The 27,036-nt window shown below is 36.7% G+C and overlaps 5 protein-coding genes across 5 annotated transcripts; all 5 read right to left on the bottom strand.

Moving 5' to 3' along the window:
- On the bottom strand, positions 1,698-6,035 carry LOC18611333 (AP2-like ethylene-responsive transcription factor ANT). Its single transcript, XM_018125147.1, has 9 exons — positions 5,070-6,035; positions 4,286-4,952; positions 3,914-3,996; positions 3,747-3,755; positions 3,565-3,653; positions 3,397-3,470; positions 3,253-3,303; positions 3,069-3,145; positions 1,698-2,663 (listed from the first exon to the last, which is right to left on the bottom strand). Exons 1-9 carry the CDS (start codon positions 5,389-5,391, stop codon positions 2,017-2,019), a joined length of 2,019 nt encoding a protein of 672 aa, XP_017980636.1. The 5' UTR covers positions 5,392-6,035; the 3' UTR covers positions 1,698-2,016.
- LOC18611332 (uncharacterized oxidoreductase SSP0419) lies at positions 9,817-10,656 on the bottom strand. The gene has a single exon (XM_007047541.2). The coding sequence runs from the start codon at positions 10,654-10,656 to the stop codon at positions 9,817-9,819; it is 840 nt and encodes a 279-aa protein (XP_007047603.1).
- LOC18611331 (heterogeneous nuclear ribonucleoprotein 1) lies at positions 15,359-16,356 on the bottom strand. The gene is made up of 2 exons (XM_018116821.1): positions 16,021-16,356; positions 15,359-15,922 (listed from the first exon to the last, which is right to left on the bottom strand). The coding sequence occupies exons 1-2, from the start codon at positions 16,225-16,227 to the stop codon at positions 15,359-15,361; spliced, it is 771 nt and encodes a 256-aa protein (XP_017972310.1). The 5' UTR covers positions 16,228-16,356.
- On the bottom strand, positions 16,738-19,546 carry LOC18611330 (prostamide/prostaglandin F synthase). The gene is made up of 7 exons (XM_007047538.2): positions 19,143-19,546; positions 18,869-18,915; positions 18,664-18,778; positions 17,579-17,623; positions 17,431-17,490; positions 17,239-17,334; positions 16,738-17,145 (listed from the first exon to the last, which is right to left on the bottom strand). Exons 1-7 carry the CDS (start codon positions 19,428-19,430, stop codon positions 17,026-17,028), a joined length of 771 nt encoding a protein of 256 aa, XP_007047600.1. The 5' UTR covers positions 19,431-19,546; the 3' UTR covers positions 16,738-17,025.
- On the bottom strand, positions 20,144-22,727 carry LOC18611329 (thioredoxin-like protein AAED1, chloroplastic). Its single transcript, XM_007047537.2, has 7 exons — positions 22,350-22,727; positions 22,202-22,248; positions 21,976-22,090; positions 20,984-21,028; positions 20,831-20,890; positions 20,656-20,751; positions 20,144-20,539 (listed from the first exon to the last, which is right to left on the bottom strand). The coding sequence occupies exons 1-7, from the start codon at positions 22,644-22,646 to the stop codon at positions 20,420-20,422; spliced, it is 780 nt and encodes a 259-aa protein (XP_007047599.2). The 5' UTR covers positions 22,647-22,727; the 3' UTR covers positions 20,144-20,419.

The following is a 27,036-nucleotide window of genomic DNA, read 5'->3' as shown; positions in this document are numbered from 1 at the left end:
CAATAATTCTATTTGCTGTCCCTTTGTTTCTTTCGTTTTATGTCTTGCTGAGGTTGAGATAGAATTCTGCTCTATCTTTTATCGTAGTTAAAGCATTAAAATCCAAAATGATTTAACATGGAATACACTCTTTTCACACCAGGGGAAAAAGGTGTTGTATGTGTCAAAATTGGTGTGCTCCAGTTGGGTTGTTCGGATCTTTAAATCTTTTGTCCTCTGGTAACATGAGATCTGCATGTTAGGGCTCAAACAGCTGATAATAGTAGATTTACTGTAGTCCAATACTTTGGACAAGGAATCAAAAAAATCTTGACCACTTAGAACCAAAATCAATCTTCTCAAATCTTACTTCTCATTATCAAATATGCCTGTCTTATGTAGAAAGTGCACTTAATCAATGAAAAGTCTGCTTTTAGCAATAAAAACAAGAATCTACTATGTGATTACATAATCTACCCACGGCAACTTGCTAACTTGAATAAAAAAAAAACTGATCAAGTACTTTCAAATCCTACTTGTTACGCTTAATCTCCATGTTATATTGTTACTGTCGTTAAAAGAGCTGCAACGGTGTCAACTATTGTATGGAGAGCTTAGAATCAAATCTTTTCTTCGTTAATATTTGTGATGATTAATGGGAAGGATGAGGCATTGAGGGGTACTGCGTTTCGCGCTCCTTAACACTGGGAAAAAGGAACCCTGGAATGTCAACCCCAATATACTTATGAACAGAAAAACATTGTTGAATCTTCACTGCTTTTTGCTTTGCAGCTGTTCAATTGATTTCTTTACCAATGTAGCTGCCTCAGTTCAGAGGTTGGTGTGCACAAAAATAATGGCCGCATGAACCTTTGATTTATTGTTCTTAAGCGATAACTCCAGGCCTAGGCACTGTTTATTTTAGAACTATTTCTCATTTCTCAGTAGATTTAAACAGATGTAAATTTATAAGGTGTTTACTTTGATATATTTCTGGGAAGGCGGAGGAGATGAACCAAGAACCAAGGACTTGAATTTTTCTGCTCTCCTTGGCAAGAAAAGGTTTTCTCTTTGTTCTGGCGTAAGCAAAATTTCTTGTACTCGGAAATCCTAAGGCAGCTAACGTGAATGGAAGTCAGCTTGAAACCTGCTAATCTATTTTTGGTTAGAAATCTTTCACAGTTGTCCATCATGTTGGAATTTGCATGGGAGTGCTTTTCTGCACATGTGCATGAATGAAGAAATCATACCACACGAGTGAAATCACATGGTAATCAATCATCCTTTGACTGGTCATGGGAACCCACAATTGGACATGGAATGGCTTTTAGTGCTCCCATGCATCATTAGCCTTCCAGTTAGTGGGCTTAGAAAGGAAAAAGGAAGACCTTTAAAAGGGTAATTCATCTTTCCACCAAATTAGCAGACAAATTTGAAATAATTATGTGCCCTTGAATTATAAACTAAAAGCACCAAAACCTCTCATACAGGGGGGAATCCATTATCCTCCACCCTTCCTTTTCTTTGAATTATGGGAAGAAATGTCTCTTTTCTTCCTCTGGAGAAAGCCGAGATAATAGAGGATATTGGCAATGATGCTGTTATGGATGTAGAGAACCAAAGGGTGTTGAGATCAGAGAAGTTGTGGTCAAAGGCCCAAAGCAGAGGACCAACTTTGCATTAATGGGACACATACCGAGCTGTTTCTGTACTTAAGAGGACCAATAAAGGTGAATCTAATTATGAATATGGTCACCCCCATATTGCAAATATCATTTCATAGACTTCAATCATAATGCCTTTAAAGCTTCCCTCTACCAATTTTTCTTTTCAAGATCTTCATAAGAGAGGCTAAAAGGATATTGAGTTTCAAATTTGTTCTTCTTCACAACAGGTCCCACATAGACCTCCATTAACTCCTCAATTTTCTCCACTAAGAAAAACTCACAAAAGACCAAACTTTCTTTTTCCTCATGCTTTTTTTTTCCCATGCAACAAAAAAAAAAAACTTTTTTGCTACTATACCAAACGTCTAATCTATGAATCTGTCCAGGCAGCAAAAACTGGCATGTGAGGCATGGAGAGTGCAGGCCTCAGCTGAGCTGAAGGAATCCAAGAATTCACAGTAGTTGCTGAACCAGTGAACAACTTGGATGCTGGAGGAGGTATGGCAAACGGCATTGGTAGGCTGCTTCTATCTGGGCTACCTTCTCTCGAGCTGCTCAAACTAGTCACCAATGAAGAAGCATTGGACAAGTGATGAGTCCCCATCTTGCTTGAATCATCCACCTCTCTCTGGCCTGAGCTGATTGTGTCAATGGCAACCACGTTTTCTGGGGCCAAAGAGAAAGTCTGAGTCTTGTACTCAATCATGTTAGGCTGTTTTTGCTCAAGTTGTTGGGAGGACTGATAGAGGGCCATTTTCCAGTCTGGTTGACTCTCATTGTTCTTGGGCGAAATATTGGTATCACCGCTGCTGTTATCAGTTAAAAGGTTGCGACTGACGGCCTCATTTCCAGGTCCTATTTCTTTGTTTCGCCTAGCGAGTTCTCCGGCAAGAAGGGTATTGCTTGCCATGATTCTTTCCACATCGTACCTCGTTATATCAAAGTTAGTCACAGCATTCACCCCACGGAATTTGATAGCCGCTATGTCATAAGCCTCAGCTGCTTCTTCTTGAGTGCCTGAAAATGAGTTCAAAGAGAGCTTGAATTAGCCTATCATTATCTACTATGACTAATTAAAAACCAAAAAGATAGTAGACTTAATCTAGAATTACATTCGAATTTCTTTTTGTGCGTGTTTGTGACAAACAGCCTTACAGAAGCTGTTGTTTCTTTTTCCATTTATTCTCCTTTTCACTTTGCTTTTTTGTTTTTTCTTTTGGGAAAAGCTCAGCCTTGTGGAAGCATGCCCAGTGGCTGGAAAAGGGCCGAAAGACCTAAGAGTGACTCAACGATTGGCCTTCCCAAAGTTAATAAAAACAAACTATACTATATTGGCTCTAAACTCTAACAAATTCAGTGAAATGATTAAATAGTATAGTAAAACAACGTAATACTTGACAAAGTTTTTCCAAAGAAACTCACTAAATGTTCCAAGATAAAGATCCTTGTTCCCTGCAACTCTGCCTATCCTAGCCTGCCATCTTCCATGTTGATGATGTCTGCTCAAAATTTCAATAGAACAAAGGAAAATTTATTAGGAAAAAGAGCTGAAATGATGGGCGAGAGGCAGTTCCAACTTCCAAAACTAGAAGTAGGATAAGAAGACCTTGTCACTCCTCTGTACATTGAAGCTCCCCTTGAGAAACCACTGCTTTTCCTGCACAAGTGAAAAGTAGAATTATAATCATTGACAAAATTATCTCAAAGTGATGAATGCACCACAATGGAAACAGAAGGGGCAAAGACTTACCTTCTCAAGTGAGCAACATACTCCTGTCTAGTCATGTTCTTCATTTCCTCAAGTTCTTTTTGGTAATTTTCCAACTGCCAAATAAACATCATAATTAGAATTCTGTACATAAAACTGAAAAAGGTTCCCTGGAACCGTAAGATAATGTAATGAGAATTGAATAATTACTGGGAAGTTTATGTGAGTGGAGGGTCCCCAATACTTGAGTGCAGCTAGATCATAAGCTCTTGCAGCTTTCTCCTCCATGTCATAACCCCCTAAAATTAAGATTTTGGAATGACTTGCTCCTCAGCATATGACAGGATCAACCATAATACTTGATAATTATTTATAATGTCAGAAGGGCTTACCTAGATAAACTGAGAATCATCATTTCAGTAGAATCATTACCCCCAGTCGTGCAAAGGAAAAAAACAAAAATATTAGTAGGATACGAAAATAAGTCAAGTCAAGAATAAAAAAAGTACCAAAAACTTAAGTGTATAGTATTGCAGGCGGTTCTCTTTTCTGCACTAACCTTGTCTTCCTTTTCTGCTCTGCCCTTCTTTCTTGCAACTGTTGTCCCATAGATGGGCTTCATATCTTCCCGTCCATCTATGTCTGATTAACAGAAACACAAGGAAAACCAGAACATTAAGCAAAAGAAGCACCAGAAACAAAAAAGAGAAATGCTTAAAATTTAATGAAAAGGAAGGTATCTTGACTTGAACAGGTGCAGGCCAAAATCAAGACACAAAGAATGCAAGAAAGAGCCAGAGGAAAAATTAATTTGTAAAGAAAGAAAAGCTTTTTAGTTAAAATGTAATGACTAAAGACAAACTAGTTTTCATGAAAGCATGTGAGACAGAAGACTATTAAAATGGATTAAAGGAAACGGGAAAAAACTAACCTTGTAACACCTCTATATTGAGAGGTTCTCTGCCCAAAAGTATCAATGGATTTTCTGTGGACAATTTGCTTCTGATCTACATTCTCAGGCCCTCTTTTCTTGGTATCCATGGCTGCATAGTCAGTTGCAGAAGGTGAGATTTGCTGTGAACCAGTAACACAGCTTGATTGTGAGCCAGGACTCATGGACAAGCTCAAAGACTGTAAATCTCCATATGCCATTGCACCGATAGAGCCAGATTCAGCTCCATTATCACCCATGCAGCCGATCATCTTCTGAGGCATTGCATGGTCAGTCGAGTAGTTTCTCGAAACCCAGTTTTTCATGCCAGGTGCCGCATCATCTGCCATTGTTGGGAGCTGAAGATTGCAATCTGTAACATGGGTTTCTTTCGCTTCTTCTCCTAGTAACAGTTCTTGGTTTCTATATCCTGAGTAATATTGGTATTGTTGGACCTGAATCTGCTGTTGGTGCTGCTGCCTGGAGGACTGTTGCAGATGGTCGAGGCAAGTTTGGTTGTTGTGCTCATGGTCCGGGTTATGATGGTAATACATGCTGTCCAAACTTAGAGCCATGGCTTCTCTGTCACCGCTTTCATAGTGATGGGACCCCATGGTTGCAGCCCCAAAGAAATCCTCCAGTTTTGGAGTTGAAGTAGGAACCATTGCTTCACACGAAAAGTCAAAGAGAGAAAAGTCCAGAAGTTTAAGAAAACTAATATTTCCCCAAAGCACAAAACAAACTCCAAAAGAAAAGAATATACAAATAGAAGTTTGAGCCTAACCTTGTGGCTGTGACCTGCCAAGAGCTTCCATTAAACAAAGAGACCCATCAGACTTAAGTGGCATCGCAGAAAAGTGAGAATACAAGCCACCATTTTCTCCTTCAACTCCATAATAAAGTCCATAATTAAGATGGGATGGAGAGTGGAAAAAACTTGATGGAACTGCTGTGGTAACACCAGCAGCAGCGGCGGAGACAGAAGCAGACTGTGTTTGGTGACGAGGGTCTTGATTAGTAACCTCCATTTTCATGTGAGGAGAGAGAGAGAAACCTAACCAGTTAGTATTGTTATTGTTGTTATCATCATTACTCATGGACTTCATCTTCTTACTATGCTTATTTCCCACCTAGCAAAGATTCTAGGCAAGCTTCTCTTAGCGCAGGGCAACTCAATCATTGGGAAACAAATAAACTAATCATAAACCGACCTTCTTCTTGCTTCACTCCATTCTGAAAAAGAAAAAGAAGAGAAAGAAAAAACTGGGGGGGTTTTGTTTTGTAGCTGCAGAAGTGATTGGACCATATCTAACAACTCCATCTAAAACAAATCTAAAACTCCTGCAACTGAATCTATATGCATGACTCTTCTCTCTCTTTTTCTCCCTCACTGAAAAGATTTCTAAAGAGAACAAAGCAAGTTCCTTTAAACTAAACAAAAAGAATGAGTTCCAGCAAGCTATGCTGGGCATCCTTCCTGCATTCCATAGGGATCTGTGTATGAGAAAGACCTCTTCTTTTGCTTTACCCTACGCTCCTTCTTGCATTACCCTTTCTTTTTTCTCTCTTTTCTTTTTAAGACCCCCTCCCCGACCTTAAATACATTAAAAATTCAAAGATTCATTTAAAAGGTTAAATAAGAACCCCAGCCCCAACCAGAAGCTGCACCAAAGACGTGATACTAGTAGTAGTAATAGTACTTACAACCCAATAAACCTCATTTTCTCAAGTGGATATACCACCGCTCCCCCCTCCATGGCCCCAAAATATCCATCAGTTATTAACAAGTTCTCTTTTACATTGTTGTCTGTTTAATCTCAACTTAAATACTTGCCGGGATTGAGACGTAAGCCCGTAATGGTAATTGGAAATGCTCTTTTCCAAGCATAAAAACAATGCAAAAAAAAAAGTGCCTAGGTTAGGGTTTTTTTTTTTGCATCAGTAAGCGTATAGATACTGGATAAAGATAGTAGATATTTATTCTTATTGGTATAAATGTAATAATTTATTCTAATTTACAGGACCAAATTTATTTTACATTTAATAAAAGAATTTGAACGTGGAAAAGTAATGGTGTCTCCTAAAGGACCAGTGTCTTATATCACTTTACAAGAAATGTATGAAGCATGTCTACAACGTTATAAACAAGAAAAATGAATGAGGGGGGAGAGAATAGATGAGTGCGCAAGGAAAACCATTAAATCCAGTTGCCATACATTGGTGGGTATTTGTAAGTGTAGCTGCAGCACATTAATTAACATAGTAGTAAAATGACTATTCAAAAAAAAAAACATGGTAGTAAAATGAAAGAAAAACAATGTACAGCGTTGGCTTTAATTGTTGTAGCAGGCTTCGGATGAGAGCAATAGATTTTAGATTTATCACAGCCAGAACCAGAAAGACAATACTGTACTATCCCTGCTCACCTTTCACTGCACAGCTTCTTTGCCGGGCCTATCAGTTTGTTTTTTTTTTTTCCTTTTGAAAATACTTGGAGTGTAGGGCAAACTGCAAAGAGCTTCTACCACGACGCCGTTTCCCAATAAATATAAACCTGTTGGTAAACATGCCATGGCAAAGTGCCTGGCAGAGTCACAATTTTGACTGGCTTTTTGCCCTGTCCTTTTGCATGTTGGTCGCTGGTAACTGGTAACCCCCTGCCAGAATGAAGGTGCCCATAACTCAAACGGAGCACAAACAAGCATGTAATGTATCCATTCAACTCGGATTTGGATGGATTTGAGCTGCAACAGTTTTCGGTTTATATAAGTACATATATATATATATATATATATATATATGATTGATATTTTAAATACTTTTATTCCTTCACTAAATTACATCATAAAGTATTTATTACAACTATTGTTGATCAAGTGTATTTGGATGATTGGGTGTTTGATTATTTTTAGTTAACTTTACTTAATATGGACAAGCAGCCGTAAACATCTATCATATCATGCATCTTAATTACAAATCAAGACTAATACTAATTAACCGTCATGATATCATTAAGAAAATAAGAGATTTTTTTTAGGGGGTACTGCTGGAAAGAAAACCAAGGGAGAGTTTGGAAAATTAACCCCCACCCTGTCTTGTCTGCCTCTTTCTCTTTTTTGTTATAGTCTTAAATATCAACCTTATGTGCCATCAAACTTTAGCATAAGGAATCAATGCATGCACTTTTGGCTGTACAGTTCCTTAAAGAATAAATAAAGATAATGCAATTGAATAATAATAAAGAAAAGAAAAAAAAAAGGCAGAAAAAGGATATATTAGAAGCAGCAGAGAAAAATACTGCATTTACTTTGCTTTATGATCAAAATTGACTAAAGAAGTATGGCCCAATGGGATTTATTTTGGTATATCTATGACCATGTTCGAGCTATCAGAATTAAAATTCAGAATTATTGATGTGCAAGATACAGTAGAAAATCTTTTATTTTTGCTTTATCTAAGGCTTTAGTTGTAGTCAACACTTGCCTCCGGACAAAAAGTGAGAGGTGGGTCACTGTGATAAACGTGGAGGGAAGCTAAACTGGCCAAGGTACAAGACCCATCCTTTCATTTCTTTATTCATCTATTTAGAGAATTATAGAGAAAATAAAAAGAAATTATGGGAAAAAATGAACAAAAGGGTGAGATAACATAGCATTTAAATCCCCCCCCCCCCCCTCCTTTTTTTTTCTTGTTTTTAATAAGAAAATTAACTTCTGATTTCAACATGAAAGAAGAGAATTGTTGATGATTGGTTTAATTTGATTAAGCTTCAATGGCAAAAGACAAAGAGATAGCTAGAAATAGAGAGGATGGTACAAGGCAAACTTTGTCTCAAAGTTGATATTCCTCAAATGATGAGTGAAGGGGCCCCTAAAAGAGCATGCTTTTTGTGGGATGAACACTTTATATCGGATTGTCTCAATAAAGCCTTTTAATACTGGGGAGAATATTTGCTAACCCAAGTTTGGCTGTGTTTAATCTTTTTTCCAGTTTAAAGGCTTCCTTGGCCATTGGCTCCCTTCTTTTGTCTTTAATTGCTGCATTAAATGCAACCGTCCTTCGACTTTTTCCAGGGAAAAAAATATATATTCTCGTTTCGTGGGGGATGACTGTGGAACCACAGATTGAGAAATTTCAACGCAAACATGTAGGTATAAAAAAAAAGGTCTGAACATCCATCCCATTAAGGAAGAAAAAGAAATGATAATTTCTCAAATTATTATTGTTATTGTGGCTGACAATATTAGACTGTAGCAACTATTTTAGGGAAGGCTATGGGTATGGATGGAACTGGGAAGTTGATAAAAGGAAGGATTAAAGTCTTCTTGCTTGTTCGTTTGTCGTGCGGTCTGTTGTTGTTATAATTAATTTTAATCATAATCTGACTGTCTAGATAAGTTCTTCCTATCATGAGCATTTAAAATTTGAAACCACGTTATTGTTATAGCAGCCGAAACAGAGAAGTAAGTGTTGTCGGCGCCGGAGTCGGGACTATGTTTCATAGAGAATTCAGGCTACAACCTAGTAAACATTTTAAAGGGTAAGATTCAAGAATGGAATTGGATTTTATTTTGAGAGGGAGTGTCCTTACCATGGTATGTTGGAGTCAATAATTTCATTGTATAGTAATATATATATTTTGCATGGAAAATATGCATGACTATAGCCAAACTCATGGAGACAGAATTTCCAGAGAGAATGATTTTGTTTGAAAAGAGAGTGGGGAAGAGTTTTTGAGAGGGAAAGATGTAACAGAGGACTTGGGGGGGGTACCCCCCCTCCCATCTTTTTTGATTGTAGTAATGATGAGAAAATCCACCAAAACAAGCACTAGAGGCCAGTAAGTTTTACTAGAAATAGTGCATGGACTAACAATAACAAAGAAGCATTGTGCTGCTGCATCAGCAGGGTTTGCTTTCTTTCATTGTCACAGATGACAGACCCTCTTGGTGGGAGGCAGATGGGGAAGGGCTTTGGCTTTGTGGTGCTTCTTTTCCTCTTCGTGTCCGCTTCCAATGGGCCTGTCATTAACCCTTTGGTTATTACGAACTTGGTTGGCTATCTCTCGAGTGCCGTTACTTCTGCCTTACGAGGACCACTGTACCCTCTGAGATGGGAACAGGGGGCACCTAACTTTTGTGTTTAACCACCCTAACTTGACACTTAGCTGTACTACTAATAGTTAAAGTCATAATTAAGGGAAATTCTTACTACGCCTAATTTCATAAGTTCTAATTAAACATAAGTTCTAACTTGATGCTTATATACCTCTTTGTAAGAAAAGAAAGTTTTGCTAAATTCGAAATCAAATATCCTCTAATATAAATGAACACTGTAAAACACAAGAGAAATTGGCTTTCTCAAGCTTAATAAATGTGGATCGAGCAAATTTTTCTTTGGGGATTTCAGTATCTTTGATCATATAACACATTAAACTTACAATAACGTACGATATTATTCCGACGTGGTATGATCTGCTATTACGCTCACTCTTTATTAACTTGATTAGCCGATACATCATTTGTAGTTCCTTAGACCCTCTTGTTTAGATTGAAACGAGTACTAAAGAACAGATCTCTGACCCAAAGTGGAGACAATGAAAGCACAGCAAACAAACCAGTCATGTGACCAAATACTATCTGCTTCGGTGGTTTAGGACTCAAAACCTTCTTTGCCACATGTCTTGCAAACATTGTGGCATCCGTTGCCTTGGAACCTTGGGAAGCCCTGGCTCGCTCAGCAATGGCCTCCTTGAATTCCTTATAAAGTTTCCAATCATGATCTCCCAGCCTCTCCAGGCTAGAGCTTCCAAAATTTGATCTCACAGCACCAGGCACCACAAGTACCACATTGATACCGAAGGGCCTTAACTCAACACGCAAAGAATTGGTCATGGCGTGAACAGCTGCCTTGCTAGAACAATAGGACCCTGCCCATGGGGTTGGCACTCTCCCGACCACACTCCCTACATTGACTATACACCCCCTGCGCCGCGAAGCCATGTGGGGAACAATTTGTTGCACCATTCTCAGCTGCCCCAATGTGTTGATTTCCCAAGCTTTCTTGATTGCATCTAGAGAAAGCTCAGCTAAGGGGCCGGTGCTTCCTATGCCAGCATTGTTTATCAGTACATCAATGTGACCATACTTGGATATAACAGAATTCACAGCTGATGACACGCTCTCGTTTGATGAAACATCGAGCTCTATCGTTTCAATGTTATCGGCATTGAAGTCCAACATGTCATCCATTCGTCGAGGGATGTCAGAGGCAACCACCCGGCAGTTGTGCTCTGCTAATGCCCGGCAATATTCATATCCAATGCCCCCTTTGGCACAGCCGGTGACGAGAACAACCTTAGGCTCATCCATCAATTTTTTTAATCCCTAATGTTGTTTGATAGTCCTAGACTCTTTCCTCTTATAACAGATTGGTGAGGCAGAATATTGAATCCGGCAAGGTTTTTTCTTGTTCATGGTATGTAGCTGCAGAATATGCTTTAGGGCATATGCTTCCGCAGAGCAAATTGGCCGGCAGAATCGGAGCTTGTTTGCTTATGGACTTATGCCTTTTTATCTTTGTCTTTGTAATTGTAAATATGGTCCGTCCAAGTAAGGTCAACATTAATATCAAATCAAGACTTGTATTGGCAGAGTTATGATTTCGTGTTTGAGGTGAAAATAATGTTTATAAAATAGTCGTATTAGAAGTTCAATATTTGATAAAAATATAAAGTAACTTAGATAAAAAAAATTTATATAAAAATTAAACAAATAACTCCAACTACAGTTTAAGTATATATATATAAAAAAGATATCTTTTAATAACTATTGCATATTAAAATTGAAAATCTTTAATTAAGCTAAATTTTTCATAGAATTGAAATCATCAATTACTAAATCGATGTCGAAGTCTTAAATGATTTCCTTTTCAATTACAATGATAAATTAATTTCTAAGAAAATCATCTAACATTTTATTACGAATCTCGTTCTTAACGAGTTTTATAGCAGAAAATGCATACTCTGATGTTATAGTGGAAACTGGAAGAGCCAAGACAAAGCTTGATCAATCTGTCAACAACGAAGTAAAACTTTTAATATTTCTGTCTTCTTCAACACTTGATATAACTCAGAAAATGTAGATATATTTTTTTTCAAAATCTGATTATGAAAAATGTCAAGTTTGAATAGATCCAATTGATAGCTTATATGCATTTTAGCATGCTCAGTACTGTCATCGGAGTAATATTTATAAGCAAGGTTGCAAATACTTTTATCATTAAACGATTCGAAATCATTCCAAGGATCTAAAAATGTACCAAGAGTGAGCAACCCTACCGTATTCACATTAAATCTGAAATCCAATTCTAGTAAGAGTGAGTCAATAGCAACAAAAAATAAGTCAACTTGACAGTGGTGTTCAATTGTGGTATGATTCTTTTGAAGACGACATTTTACCTAATTTATATCTAGCTCTTGTGTAGGAATTTCAATTTCATATAAAATAATAGTAAATAAATTAAACTTATCAAGCACCCGAACATTTGTTTAATTGGATTGTGTATAATTTTCTTGCCAAAGAGCAGAGTTCGAATCCTCCTCCTCTAATTAGAAATTTTTACAAAGAGAATGCTCATGGTAAGCGAAAAAAAAGACTTTGTTTTTATTTGGTAAAAAAGGAAAAGAATAGGAAGGGATAGTTGTAAGGTTTTGAAAAAGTGGAGTTTGGGGATAATTTTCTTGCAATAAGTTTTATTTTAGTTTCAAGTCTATTAAAATTAGTTGTTGATTAATTATTTTGGGACATCTCATCAAACAAAAAATTATTATATGGGTAAAATTATAAAATTTTAAAAAAATAAAAATATGTTATAAAATTTTTAAAATTTTTTTAAGGGTAAAATTATAAAATTTTTTAAAAATAAAAATATATTATAAAAATTTAAAATTTTTGAACTGGCAGGAGCTCTAGTAATCCTTGCCATCCGCCTTTGAATGCTTGAAAAAAATTATTTTCTTAACTTTTTCATTCAACGTCTAAAGTTAAAAAATAATTGATTTAATTTAACTGAACGAGTGATTAATTCAATCGGTTAATTCGTTTCTGAGATTATTTACATCTTAAAATTGAAGCAACTTATTTGCCTAGAGATTTTATATCAAAAAAGAAAAAACTGACTTGTTTGAATGATTGATCTAAAGCAAGCATTGCACCTGGCATGCCATTTATAAACAACAAAATATAAAAAAAGAAAAAGAAGAAAGAATTGTCAGGTCTGAAATCACAAATGAACTTTTGAAACGGGGAACATAAAACTCTATTTCAGTATTTGACAAAAGCATGTTTTTCAATTAAGAGCCGCAAAAGCAAACAACATGTTGGTAATTAAAGAGCCTGGCATGAATCAATTAGGCATTTAAAGGGGGAAATTAAAAAGGACAAAGAAAAATGAAAAAAAACAAGCACTTTGATCACAAAGCAAGACATCAAATTGAAGGGATAAGGAAAAGAGAAAAAGCAGAGAACTCCGATTTTAAATTAATTATCTAAATCATTAATAAATCATAAATTCTTTTGCAGCCTCAGTGACATAGTTATAATGCTGCTTGTTACCTAACCATCTAATTGCCTAGCGCAAGTATTTATTTCTCTGAACCTTTGAGATTCTTTCTTTCCCAGGAAAACATGGAGGGATGGTCCTTTCCATGCTAGGGAGAGAGGAAGAAAACCCACAAGGGAAGAGAAGAGATAAAATCAACTAAACAAGGAGTGGAGTAAGCAGTGGAAATTCATGGAGGTAGGGGATTAATTGGGTAATTCACGTGGGAGCCAGAAAATCCAAGCAAAATCCAAATGGGATCACAGAAAATGGCTAGCATGCAAGGGTCAACTGAAAAAGCACGTAATGGATAGCAACCAATCTGAGAGTGACCACAGCTCAGTATTTTGTGGTATACTGTATTGCATGGGGCTAAAAGGTCATCGGCCTCTTTTCCTTTTTGAGGAAGGGAGAGAGAGAGGGCTTTTTTTTTTTTTTCATTCACAGTTTCTCACAAATAAAGCTGCCCCCCCTTCCATTAACCAATGCCAGATTTCTCTGCAAGATCCTAACCTTATTACTCTCTTTAACTTTGCTTTATCTTCCTCTCTCTTTCTTCATTTGCAGTCCCGTCCTTGAGATGTCATGGTCTAAGGCAAACTGGTCATGTCATATTCAGACATTTGATTCTTTTTCTAGAGCCACTTTGGACACTGCAAGACTGCAAACATGTAGTAGCTAGCATACATTTTTTCTTTCGGATTGCTAATTGGGTTTTTTTTTTAAATCTTTCCTTCTGTTTGTGAGAGTAAAATGAGGTGTAAAAAGTCTGGGACTACCCTAAACTCTAGTAGCTTCTGTAGCCCTGCTGAGAAGACCCTACTAGATTTTCTGTCACAAATAGAGAAAGCCCTCTCGATGTACAACGAAAGCAAAGCAGTAGGCAAACTCTATTCTCTTGTTAAAGTCCATAAAGCACCGATCACCAAAATACCCACATTCCTAGGACCCCTATATGTCTGAAAGAGAGTGCAAACAGAGAAAGTTTTTGTATAGAAAAAATGAATTGAATAAATGGACAAATGTCTAGTCTGCCAAGGGGTTGTTGGTGGGGTTCCTTTCAAAGAAGAATCCAAACTCTTAATCCACCTTGGGAGCAAGAGGTGCTTTTCATGTCTGCTACAAGGTCCTGGAAATAGGGATTAATTTGTAGCATTGCACTTTTGCTTTGTCCTCACAAAAGCACTAGGGGTAAATGAGAGAGACTCAGAAGTATGGAATTTGGGATATTTTTTAAAAGGAGGTGTGTGAGACACATTGACTTAGAATATGTTGAAAAGGACAACTATCCTACTGATTTAACACCATTACATGGTTTCCAGCCAAGACATCTTGTATGGTTTCATCACTCCTAAAAAAAGGAGGATAATTATCAAAGCATGCAGAGAAATTTACAACTGTTCATAAAACAGTTTAAGAATAAATAACATAAGTAAAATGATCATTAATTGTTCCAATGATCAGGGTGTCTACGCTATGTAAGTTAAGTAGGGGAGGATATTTGAAAAAACTATTCGCAACACTTGCTATAAAGTTTAATCTCTTCAGCACTGAGTATTTAGCTTAGTTCTTGATTTTCTTGCTCAGCAAATAAGATTTGAATCTTCTTTTACTCCAAACGAAAAAAAAAAAGAAGTTCGATCTCCTCACGTCTGTATGATTCTTCACTTCTCCTTCCTCTCCTGCTCTGCTATGTACATAGTTCTCCTGCAACATTTGGGAAAAATAGGCATGTATAATCATTATATATTAGTCAGTGGGCAAAGAAGAAAAAGAAAAAGCAAATGTTACAGATCTTTTAAGAAGGGACAGATGACATAAATCAAGTTAAGCAGATTCTTTGTTCCTAAAACTTGGAGAATTAATTGCTCTTCATATCCACCTACAATGTAATTCACAAGTAATAATATGGTGTCAAACGTATTACTTGAGATAATGTAATCTCCATGCAGAAGGGGAGATGTTCCAATGTATTCCCATAAATTTCAAGCCCTTTCTTCTTAACCAAAGTCCTTGATGAGATGCCCGAGTTATGGTGAGAGAGTAACGAGAGGAACAAAACAAAGGAACCCCACAACGTTCCAGAGAAAATTCGGGCCCAAACAGAGGGCTGCACTCTTTACTTTAAATGGGGTATTAAAGGATGGACTACAGCCCAAGGGTTTGCCCCATGGCCAGTCCGATGAGAACCATGTTAATTCTATCTATTTTTTTTTTTGAAACGCTGATAGGTCATCTACAAACCATCAAGGAGGAAGCCCAACCTCCAATCTAATAAGAAAAGCTACAAAAGAACAAAAAACTAATCTGCAGTATCAACACCACCCCTGCCATCCCCACAAAGGCAGCATAAACATCCCCATAAAAAAAAAAAGGAGGTTAACACAACCTCAAACAAACAAACATATCTCATAACAAAAACAAAATCTGCAAAGGTAAATTAACAGCTAGATAACCAAATCATGAGCAATATTAAGTTACGAAACCAAAGATATAATCACAGCTAAAAACACGAAAACAATTAGCTCTTTTACCTGTTTGTCCAACTTGCGTCCAGGAGTTAAAGTTAAAATAAACAACATGAAAGCTTCCGAAAGGAGGTTGTCCGCCATGTGGGGACCAATTCCACATACAAAGATAACTTTCAGCAGGAAAATAATTAGGCTGAGTATTAACATTATAAATGCCATAAGGAAGCCCAAGTGGAACTAAACCATTTTCGTGAGGGTCAGAATTGCTTGTCTTCTTATCCCTTGGTTCCGCTTTCTTCACTTCCACCATCTTATTATTCAATTCGTGGAAACTCTTGCGCAAAACATTCTCCGCGGCTTCCTCTGAATCAAAAGTAACGAATCCGAACCCTCTAAACCTATGACTCTTTTTGTCGTATATCACCACTGCATCAGTGATTGTCCCATAACTCTCGAAATAGTTTCTGAATTCTGGCAGTGTTATGGTAGGAGGCAAACCTCCCACAAAAATCTTAGTCCTCGTATCTTTGGTTTGCACTCTTGGTTTTGCTGGTTTGACGTCCACCTAGAGAAGAACAAGAAAAATATTAGACTAACGTCCCAATACAATAATATATTAACAAAGAAGAACAAAAGAAAAAAAAGCGTTCGAATAGGACTTGCCTTTCTACCGAGAATAATGTGCTCTTCTTCTTGAAGGGCGGTTTTAGCCATCGAAGGATCAGCAAAAGCAACAAACCCAATTCCTTTCTTGGAAATTTTAAGAGACTGTGTCACCTCCCCATACTTGCTAAAGTGTTGTCTTAGTGTTTCTTCCTTAACTTCTTCTGAAATCCCTCCTATAAACAATCTTGGGTTCTCGAACTCCATGGAGAAAACGATTAGAGAAAATTGATGGACTCTGATAACTAGAGGAAAAAGAGAAATTAATGAAGAAGCATAGGATAATATTGATAAACAAAAAAAAAAATTCTTTCCTAATATATGTTTTTAACTAAGATGAGGTCCACTCAAGTTTTACTTCTGCATGGTTTATGTGTGGTACGATTGGCTATTGATTAATTAATGCTGAATATATTTTTTAATTTAATTAATAAATTAAATTTTAGCCAAGAAATTGGGTGGGACTCAGATACCTAAAGCCAAATAAATGTCTTCCAGAATTGCAACACCTTTTATCATTATTTATCGATTATTTTTTTTCTGCTAACTTTAACATATCTAGTAGAATGAATTTGAATTTGGAGATATTTTCAAAATATATAATCATATTAAAAGAATAATAACTTCTTTATAATTTTGAGTTCATCACTTGATAGTTGGTACAGTTATGAGCAAATGAAATCCCAAGCTGATCATCACACCAAAATTCAACAAAGATTTTTTTTTTTGGTGATAAAGAGAGGATTTGTGCATTAATTATTGATCATCTTTCAACGATTACAAGAATCAATAACTGTTAAGTACAAGTCTTTTATATTTCTATAGTTGAGTAAGTGTTCATAATTTAGAGCGCATTCATCTAACCAGTTCAGATACTAAATGATTAAGATTTTCAACATTATTTAAGGCAATATTTTGCTGCCAAACTGCAACCAGAACTTTGCTGCGGACGCTGACAGTTGAAGCGGGCTTCTGTACACGGACCGGATAATACATTACAGGACTTCATGCGACTGGACTTTTGCAGCAGATGTCAAAGATGTCATCTAAAGAAGCATGATCACCCGTCCCTTCATCTTTTCGTGCATACAGCAATTCTTTTCCTTTGAAGACAAACATCCCTCCCTGGTACAAGAATACAACACAGAACCTGATACAGCAGCCTCAGATATAAACTGAAACATGGACCCCTGAGAATGTTAAAACAAATTCACAAACCTGTTGTAATACACTGCTTTTATCATCTGGAGTGGCTTGCATTGTATAGTTTTCCATAGCCTTCTGCAATTTGTCTAGTCTTGAAAGCAACTTTGCCTATCATTTGTATGCAAATTATACAATAAGAAAATGGACCTTCAATTAACATGAAACATGCTTTTCAAAATAAAAAAAGCTGAGAAAGGAATGTACACTCGCTGGATTGAAGAATGTGCGCCCAAGACCATAGTATAAGCCCAAAACATCATATGCCTGAAAGAGAAGGAATTTGTTCAGAACTTAAAATCGGAAAAAAGGATATTAAAGAAATGGCATGAGTAAAACACAATGTACGTGTTACCTTACGGTCTGGATCAGCATAAAGGCAGTCCATTGGAAATGGTAACTGCACATTTGATGACATTAACTAATGTTAGTGGTTAGCTCCAATTTTATGCAGAAAAGACATGTGAGTAGAGTTGGTAAAGCTGATTCGAATACAAAAAGCCCATTCAATCCATTCAAACCCGAACATGACCTAACCTGATTTGACTCAACAACCAGAATCCAAGTCGATCTGAACTTGAAACAACTCGAACCCAAAAGGCTAATCAAAAAGTATCCAAACTTAAATTGATTTTTTTTCAAAAAAAAAAACAACTTGAACATGAATTTACCAAAACGCAAATGCCAAACCCAAATGACCTGAATTTAAAACGACTTGAACCCAAGATGATCCGAACTCAGAGCCAAACCAAATTTCTCCCGACTCGAAATGACCTGACCCAAATCCAACTCCTCCCACTTAATTGCCACCTCTATATATGGGGAAAAACAGCAACACACTGATGGCCTACAGTTCCAACTAAGGTTTACAACAAATAACAATTACAGTAGCAATAAAATTTATGTATGGTCATGCTCATACCCTTTCTCCTAGGAAAGATGATCACACATTCATCTTCACTCAAAAGATGCAATTGTCGCATCATCATTTATGGTGGCAACAGTACAGCTAATTAATCAGTTAAATGCAATACAAAAGACGACAAAGAAATTTAAAGTACTGAACTAATATAATTTGTTGTTAACCTACTCAATCTGAGCTCCTTTAGATGTCAAAGCCTACAAAATCTTTCCATAATATTCACTATAGACAATTAACGCAACTTCTGATGGAAAGATGAAAGTAAGAACCCTTTTTTGGTTTGGTAGATGAAAGTAAGAACTGACAGTTGGTTTTAAGTCTTCTGACAGCAAGTAGGACAAGCACTAATCCCAAATTCACGTGTTTCATTTCATCTAAAGCTTCATAAGTTAGATTGTTGAACAGGCCCTGAAGAACCAATTTACCCCTTCTCTTAGTTTCAAAATAAAAGAATGAACAAAGAAACAGATAAAAAGTTCATCCTGAAAAATGTAAAAAAGAAACATTTTAAGAGATACCCGCTCTGCAAGGATACGAGCTTTATCAGGAGTACCAACACCCACTGCTATTAGTTTCACACCAGCTGAGTCGAATTTTGGCATTGCTTCTTTCAGAGTTGAAGCAAGCTCCCAACTTAGAAGAACAAGCATAAAAACTGATAAGTCAAACGAATCAAAAGAGAATCCAGTTTCGCAAATTAACTGATGGCTCGGAAATATTTACCTGCAAAAGCAGCCGAAATGTCTCAAAAGTGCAACAACCGCAATTCCCTGGATTTGATGAGGAGAGGGTGAATAAGTTTAGCACAACAATTTCCTGCTTGTTAAGAACTTTGGGTTTCCGAATACATAATGTAAAAACTGTCTTTTATGAAAATGATAAATCGCAAAAATTGAAGCCTAAGGTTCGAATCTTTTGCAAGAAACAGATCATAATTATATCGGGCTTTATTCCCAAATTTAATTATAAAAGCAAAAGGTTGAATAGGTACAAATACCTCTTTCTGGTCCCAGAGGTCTTTGAAGAAAACGCGTTGTCCCGCAGCGGTGAAAACGCTAACGTCGCCGAGTACATCGCCGATGTTGGCGGTGAATTCATTGGCCAAGGAAGAAGAGGCTCTGGTAATGAAACGGAAGTTACCTTTGCTGTTAAAAGTCATCAGCTTGGTGGGTTTATAGGTAACTTTCGTTGGAGTAAGGAAACGAGAAGGGGAAGAATTTATTGTCGGGAATTTGGATTTTGGAGTTGAACAACATAGAAGAATTTGTGAAGAGACCGTCGCCATAGATTTTGGAATTTACTCCCCTTTTTTTTCTTTTGCAGAAGAAGCAATGGAAGGAAGGAAACGCAACTGTCGCAGCTCCGTCTCACGTGTTTTATGTGGCGGGACGATTTCCCGGTGACAACGGCTTCATTAAAAAAATTTCTCTCGTTCAGCGTTCAAAACGGTGCGTTTAATTGCCAAGCCCCACTCTTCTTATTTTTCTTTTAATTTTCCTTTTTTAAAACATTTTTATTACTTTTATTTACATAAGAATGAACATATTTCCACAAATTTGATATCTCTTGTCAATTTTATGAATGAGTAACTATTTTCATTCAACTCGAATACCCAATCCCTACATTTCTTTTTTTTTTTTCTATTTTCCGTAGTTATGGCTAAAATTATTCAAGTTTTCCCAAAGAAATATTTAGTTGCTTTCACTTATCCTTATTGTCAAAGCTTTTTTCATTACCTATCTTTTTATAGTATTTTTTTTTATCTATAAGTTGGTATCATAACAACTCAATATCAACTTGGTGAGTTGATACTCTTCAACTAAAACACTCCTTACTACTTTCCCTATTATTTCTCTCTTTTCTAATTGCACTTAGAACCACTAATCTCCTCTTTCTTCTCTTATTTGTATCTGTTCATTTAGTATGACGGCAACATTAGAATTTTCTTTAAACAAACGGAAAAAAAAATAAATCGGCATTTTCTTTTAACAAGAGAAATTAAGCATGAATAATCAAATTTAAAATTATTATTCAAAAGGCCACACTAAGTTCCCACAATTCGTTTTATTAGCATAGAACTATATATTTGACATTGGTTTTTGACATATAGCTGCGGAACTATTTGATTTCTTGGTTTTTTTCACCGCTAAGTAAACACTAAAGAAAGCATTTCAAGCAACCAGAACTTGGCAGCAGATGTTGGAACTTTTGAAGGTGAATTGGTAATATCAGGATTTTGGACCGAGGCTTGCACACAATTCAGAAACACAGCTTTCATGCTGCTGGAACTTTGCAGCATATTTCAAAGACATCGTCTAAAGCTGCATGATCACCAGTTCCTTCATCTTTTCGCGCATATAGCAGTTGTTTCCCTTTGAAGACAAACATCCCTCCCTGATAGAAACAAAGAGGCAAATCGGTATAATTTATGACAACTCCATGCCGACCAGTCTAAGGACATAATTAAATGTCAATGCACGTTAAAAGTTACAGGCCAGAATAAAGCAAACCTGTTGCAATACACTACTTCTATCGTCAGGGGTGGCCTCTATTGTATAGTTTTTTACAGCTTTCTGCAGGGCCTCAAGCCTTGAGAACACCTTAGTCTGCACAAATTTTCTTTTATCAGATAAATAACAGAAGAAAAAAAAATTGTCTTGCAGAAAGCAGAAAAAAGAGATGTACACTGGCTGGATTGAAGAATGTACGGCCAAAACCATAATACAAGCCCAAAACATCATATGCCTGAAAATAAAAGGAGTGTGTTAAAACTTTACAGTTAAAAATCACTAGAGGGGGAAGTTCACAAATGGGGCTCCATTAAAACTGTAATATTACCTTGCGGTCTGGATCAGCGTAAAGGCAATCCATTGGAAATGGTAACTGAAACCATGTCAATAAACCAGCTCAAATGATTAGCGAACGCAGAACGCTCATGGGGAGCATAGAGTAAAAATGATAATCAATGAATTCAGGGTACAACAAATGTCATTGGTTGCAAATAAGCAACAGAAATATATAAACAAAATTCTAGAGATCATAAGAAATTGCGAATCAAGGGTAGCAACACTACATCAAGTGCTTCAATGACAATGGCACTGCGGATGCTCTGTCCTCTACAACTCTCAACTCTAGCTTCTTATTTGGGATTTCTTTATTCCATTCTAATAGAGTGAACTGAGGCAGGGGAAAGGGAACAAACAAATTTATTCTCAAAGTCATGGACCATCCAACTTTGACATTTCACATATCTTAGTCTTTATACAATCCAGATTTTGTTCAAAGGGTGGATTGAATCTTGTCTGAAATTTCTTATACTCAAAGAAATTACCGTATTCCTTCCTGGGTGTCCTCCGTTGTATAGGCTGAGTGGGTTAACGCAGGTTCTGTTTCTGAACCCTGGCCTGCTCTCAGGCGTTTTTCGCTAGGTTGCTGGGAGGCCTTTCTACGTAATTTTGAACGTTGGGATTTTCTCCTGCATGTTTTTGTTGATCACAGGAATGAGGTCTCCTGGAAGGATCTAGTCTTGGTTCTGGGGTTCTGGTTTTCTTCCTTGTTCTTTTGATGCTAAGGTGATGGATGATGCGATTGTTTGTTCCTATGGTATATTGGGGCGCTTTACCTATTTAGCGGATATATCTCCCAATATACTTTGGGTTTGTCTGCTTGGAATGTTCTTGAAAGACGGATAATTCCCCTCCCTTTTAATGAAATTTTCTGAATGATTTTCAAACGAAAAATCAAGATTTTGCTTCTCTTGGTTAAAACTTTAAAACAAGAATTCGTTGCCAGAAAACAATAAGGGATGCAAAAAGGAACCAGAACAATACCCGTTCAGCGAGCATACGTGCTTTATTAGGCGTGCCAACACCAATTGCAATCAGTTTTACTCCAGCAGAGTCTAATCTTGCCTTTGCTTCTTTCAGTTCTAAAGCAAGTTCCCAGCTTACAAGAAGTAAAAAGAAAAATAAACGTATGAAGTAATTATAAGTCATAATAAATTCTCACACACTAAAAACATCAATAAAAAATTCACCGGCTGAACAAGTATCTTACCAACAAGGGCATCCAAAATGGCGCAGAAGTGCAACAACAGCGATTCCCTGGAGAAAGAAGAAATTAACAAAGAGGCTACGCTTGGAAAAGAACTTTAGCAATGGCAACAATTTAAAATGCTTCTATCTAGGTGTGTAAATTTTATTACTTGGTTTTGGTCCCAGAGGTCTTTGAAGAAGACAGGCTGACCAGAAGCGGTGAAGATGCTAACATCACCGAGGATGTCACCAAAGTCTGTGCTGAATTCAGAGGCAGAGGCTCGTGGGACAAGGCGAGAGTTGCTGATGCCATTGTTGCTAGTGCAAAGCTTGGTTGGCTTTCTTTTTATGGGGGAAAGAAAGGGAAACTTTAATGAAGGAATTTGAGATGGAAATTTAGGAGAATTCAGGGACGAAAAGCATAGAGCTCCCACTGATTGCAGGTTTTGTGAAGGCAACGTGGCCATCGCTCTTGCGCTAGCTACACTGCCTGGAGACTTGCCAACAAATGGTTGATCGTTATATTGCTTTTTATTTATTTTGCACCACTACCTTATATAGTCTGTGGCGGCCAAGCGCTAGGAATTTCTGGTTGTTGGTCGATGGTTGGTGTAGTTGAGAACGACCACGTTTTATAAAGTGGACTTGAATTGGCCATTTGGTCTGCTTTAGGAAGGGCTAGCCCAACTAGTTACTTATAGGGAAGAAATGTTTTATTAGGTGGGTTGGGTTTTTGACTGGCCTGCTTTTCGGACTAGCCCAATTTCCACTTCTTTTCCTTCTTTCTTCCCACTTCTCTTGTGTGTGTATATATGGACACCATAAAGAGGCAAATACTGGAAACACGCCAGTATTAAAACTTTGTAGCTAAGGAAACAATTTACTGATAAGTAGGTGTCACAGGGGATCGATTCATTTAGGCTATAGCTAATCTATAATCAAATTTGAAGTCGAATATCCGAGAATTAGTGGGTATTTGTGCTAGCTGTCATCTTCAGAAACAAATTTGTCTATGTCCAAACTGAAAAATGACCTTGACCAAAACCAAGTAACCAACCAAGCTAACACATTGACACCCCTAATAACAATCACCCCTTAATTTCCAAACATTGACAGCTTCAAATTTAAACCCATTATTATCATCCAGCTCATCTGCCCAAAAAGGAAAAATAAGTATTGAATTCTTTCCTCTGTTTGATCATCAAGCCAGTCTTTGTTGTTGTTTCATTCCGATCACACTCGATATATATCAATCATAAAATGAGAAGTCGATAGTTGACCTTGTCAAGTAGGCATAATAGGCAAGCTCGGGGACAGGGGTCCCCTACTAAAACAAGGTTCAAAGGCAAGCTCTAGGGACAATGCTGTGATTGATGGAGACCCATATCAAACTTTTGCTAAACCCATCCATCCCCTATTGCCTCTCCGCCTATATGTCTATATCTTTTCCATTCATATTCGTATGTCTATTTCTGCGCCCATCTCCTTAACCTGCCTCATTTTTGTTTTTTTCCCATCGCTCCCAAATTTACAAACACCAAGGTTTTTTAAGTACTAATAAAAACAATTGAAATTCAAAAAATGTCAATAAAACCAGTAAGCCTTCACAGAAAGCTCATTTTATTTCATGTAATTTTAGATCAGATCATGTCTTTTTTTCTGAATTCCGTTTAAATTTTTTTTTAAAGATCCATGTAATTGCGAATTTAAATCACTAAATATTTATATCAATATATTGTAATAGCTCAAATAACAAGATAGATTACACGAAAATTATCTAGCTATAGTCTCTGTAGCTATATTGATTTTTAGGAGAGAAAAATGGTGGGTGTCAATTAGGGTAGGTCTTATTTGATAAATGTGAAAGGAAGCTGCTCATATAAGCAGTATCCTTCCTTATCTGGTGAAAAACAGCCAATGTGATAAAATTTAATTTGTCACCACTGACTTGGTTACGTTTCAGACTAAGAGTCCACAGACAGAAAAAGCTTTTATACACGTACAGGGAAAATAAGGTTTTTAGATGAGTTAAAAGGTGAAAAATTGGTGCAGAAATCATGGTAAACACAATATCAGTCACGGATGCAACTGACTGCTTCAAAACAAGGAGAGATCAGAGCCAAAATTTATTTATTTTTTCCATGAATTGAGTTATAAATTTTCCCAACATTCTTCTGGTGGAAACTATGTTCCAATTTTAATGCATAGGCCAGGCATCAACTCCAGAACATGAAACATGCAAATAGCAAACATGGGAATTGATTTATATAGAAGCAATGCTTTAGTTATGAATTTAATATGGTAGGACGAAGAAATTATTCTAGGTATGTCTTCAGATGTATTCCTAGAGTAATTATTATGTAACTTATGGTCCAGTACCACATACCACATATGAAAAAAAGATAAAAACATACAAAGATCTGCTTTTAACCTATTTCTTTCTTTGCCATCTACCATTTTCATGATACCATTTTTTCCCCTTTTTCATTTTTCACCAATCTACCATTGGAGTGAATGTACATTTTTCCCCTGACATTTTTGGTTAAAACTTAAAAGCATAGGATATTAATTACTGCATTCTGCTAATTATTCATCCCATGTCTGTAGGTTGTAATAAACTAGTTATTTTCCATTTGTCACGGTTTTATTTTGCGTGCATTTAAATCTAAAAATAAATAAATATATATATATGCATATAGTGTGAATACACCTAAAATGAGAACATTACCATATGAAACTCATGAGAAATTCATATCTGGTAGATAAACATAAAAGAGGGAGGGAGGGGTGCGCACATCATTCAACAAATTTAGTAGTTGACGTTTTAGATAAAGAGCTCCAAACACCTTCAATGGCAAATTTCAAACTTGTCACCTGCATGTTTTTTCCAATATTGTTGGCTTGATAGTGATAGAAAGTAACAATTAAATTCTGATGGTTAAATTCTATAGATTTGTGGGTGTATCTTCCTATTTTCATTTTCTTTCTTCCATTTTAAGGGGAAAAAAATTAAAGGTGTGCTCGACAGAAATAGGTGTAAAGTAAAGAAGAAGACCTAGCCTAGGGAAGGAGCTGGATGCATGGATAGAGGAATTAGATAGGAGTGACAGGAAAACAACAATGTTGCCTAAAGGAAAAGAGACCTTTGAATCATGGCTTGAAAACGAAGAGAGCATGCATGAAAGCTTCTGAAGCATAAATAAGACTAAGGCGGATGGAGATAAGCCCATTTCAAGCTTGACTGCTTTAGGCCATGAAAGCTTGAAATCCTATGAAGAAAGACATGAACAAGCGACAAGAAATTACTAGCATCTTAAGAGAAGGGGTAAAGGGGCAGGGAGCTTGGATGATCTATCAGCCAGCACAATCTTTCTCAAGGTCACCCTCTGAATAATGAATTAAGTCACACAGCCTTTGTTTTTGACCAAGGAAAAACATGCTAAAACGGGCTCACTGACAAGTCCATCACTTTTTTTTTATAAAAAATAAAGTCTAAATTCCTAAACCCGAATTAAAATATGGAAGTAAAAAAAAATATTTGGATAATAGCGTCACGCTAGCAAGAGCTGGACCCCCCACGAGCTTGGCACGTCCATGAAAGCGAGTCTTGCAGTACAAAATTGTAAGTTAGGCTCAAATGTCTTCAATACCCTTCATAACTTGTTCTTTTTGCTGTTTGAATCCCAACCAAGAATATGCTCAGCTCTCTATTAATTTGTGCTTATCTAACAAGATATTACAATATTTCGTACTACACATTTGGGTAAGGTAAGCACTTTGATAGAGTGATTTATTAGCTATAAATCTGTTGGTTCAACTCTTCACCATTACTATTACAAATAGTAGCATCTAATATACTCATACACGTGTACATAAAATCATAAGTAAGTCCTCTAATTTTTGCATAAAGTGTCAATGAATGTATTAATGAAAAGCAGCATTATATGTAGCAAGTCATTAAACAAGGAAAAGATGTGTTAATGCAGGCTTAATTGGGGATTGTTGGGGGCTGCAAAGGAGAGAATAAAAATTGCATCCGTGGGTCAGATATTGCTTTGGATAATGATCCCATCTGCCCCTACATTTCATAGAGCAGCCCCAAAAGGATGCTAGTGCCTGCCTAAACAAAGATACTATTTACGTTGCTTTTTTTTTTTGTTCCTGGGGTAGAGGCAATAAAGTATATTTTAAAGGTCTACCATTTGGTTCTCCACGCCCTAATCATCTTGGGCAAAACCCAAATTGTCATATTTCCAATCGGTCATTATCAGTCAGACTAATTTGAGTTGAATTCAGTGAAAAGCAAGCTAAAAAAAAAACCATTAGAATGCTTAATTAACAAGTTTAAGCTAAATAATTCTTATAGTTGAAATCAAGTGGCAGCACTAAATATCTCTTGAAGAGAAATTAGCAATAGGTCTTAAAAGCTAGATACGACGCTTCTATATACCAAAAATACGAAGATACACAAACTTAGTAAGAAAGCTAGGTGACAACATTAAATAATGAGATTGGGTGGCTGCTTAACCTGCTTTTCTTTTTTGGTAAAATTGTGAATGGAATGAACGAACGATTTTCTGCCTTTGAAAAAAAAAAATTAAATAATGAGAGGTGTATAAAAGCTTTGATACTGATACGTGATGATAGTAATTAATTTAAGCATCCCTCCCTATGCCTAACGAGCAGTTCTTTAAGACCAAAACCGACTTCATCTTGACAAGTTCATAAGGTTTGAACTAATGTAGTTCCAGTTCTTCATTTCAGCTTGGACCACTTCGTGTTGTTGAAGCTTCAATTACGGTTAGTGGGATTTGATGGGGGATCGGTCTGGTTTCATCTTTAGTTAAAATGAATAAA

The sequence above is a fragment of the Theobroma cacao genome, chromosome 1 (genome assembly GCF_000208745.1).
Source record: "Theobroma cacao cultivar B97-61/B2 chromosome 1, Criollo_cocoa_genome_V2, whole genome shotgun sequence".
Lineage (NCBI taxonomy): Eukaryota > Viridiplantae > Streptophyta > Magnoliopsida > Malvales > Malvaceae > Theobroma > Theobroma cacao.
Note: the sequence above shows the minus strand (reverse complement) of the source record. Positions and strands in the feature narration are given on the sequence as shown.

Coding starts and splice junctions, on each gene's coding strand:
- LOC18611333 (XM_018125147.1), bottom strand. CDS start 5,391: ATGAAGTCCATGAGTAATGATGATAACAACAATAACAATACTAACTGG. Junction 4,953..5,069: donor TGGCAGGTCACAGCCACAAG/GTTAGGCTCAAA, acceptor TTTCGTGTGAAG/CAATGGTTCCTACTTCAACT. Junction 3,146..3,252: donor ATGTACAGAGGAGTGACAAG/GTCTTCTTATCC, acceptor AATTTTGAGCAG/ACATCATCAACATGGAAGAT.
- LOC18611332 (XM_007047541.2), bottom strand. CDS start 10,656: ATGGATGAGCCTAAGGTTGTTCTCGTCACCGGCTGTGCCAAAGGGGGC.
- LOC18611331 (XM_018116821.1), bottom strand. CDS start 16,227: ATGGAGTTCGAGAACCCAAGATTGTTTATAGGAGGGATTTCAGAAGAA. Junction 15,923..16,020: donor ACATTATTCTCGGTAGAAAG/GCAAGTCCTATT, acceptor GTTCTTCTCTAG/GTGGACGTCAAACCAGCAAA.
- LOC18611330 (XM_007047538.2), bottom strand. CDS start 19,430: ATGGCGACGGTCTCTTCACAAATTCTTCTATGTTGTTCAACTCCAAAA. Junction 18,779..18,868: donor CATTTCGGCTGCTTTTGCAG/GTAAATATTTCC, acceptor TGTTCTTCTAAG/TTGGGAGCTTGCTTCAACTC. Junction 17,491..17,578: donor ATGCTGATCCAGACCGTAAG/GTAACACGTACA, acceptor CTTCTCTTTCAG/GCATATGATGTTTTGGGCTT.
- LOC18611329 (XM_007047537.2), bottom strand. CDS start 22,646: ATGGCCACGTTGCCTTCACAAAACCTGCAATCAGTGGGAGCTCTATGC. Junction 22,091..22,201: donor CATTTTGGATGCCCTTGTTG/GTAAGATACTTG, acceptor ACTTCTTGTAAG/CTGGGAACTTGCTTTAGAAC. Junction 20,540..20,655: donor GAAGTAGTGTATTGCAACAG/GTTTGCTTTATT, acceptor TGTTTCTATCAG/GGAGGGATGTTTGTCTTCAA.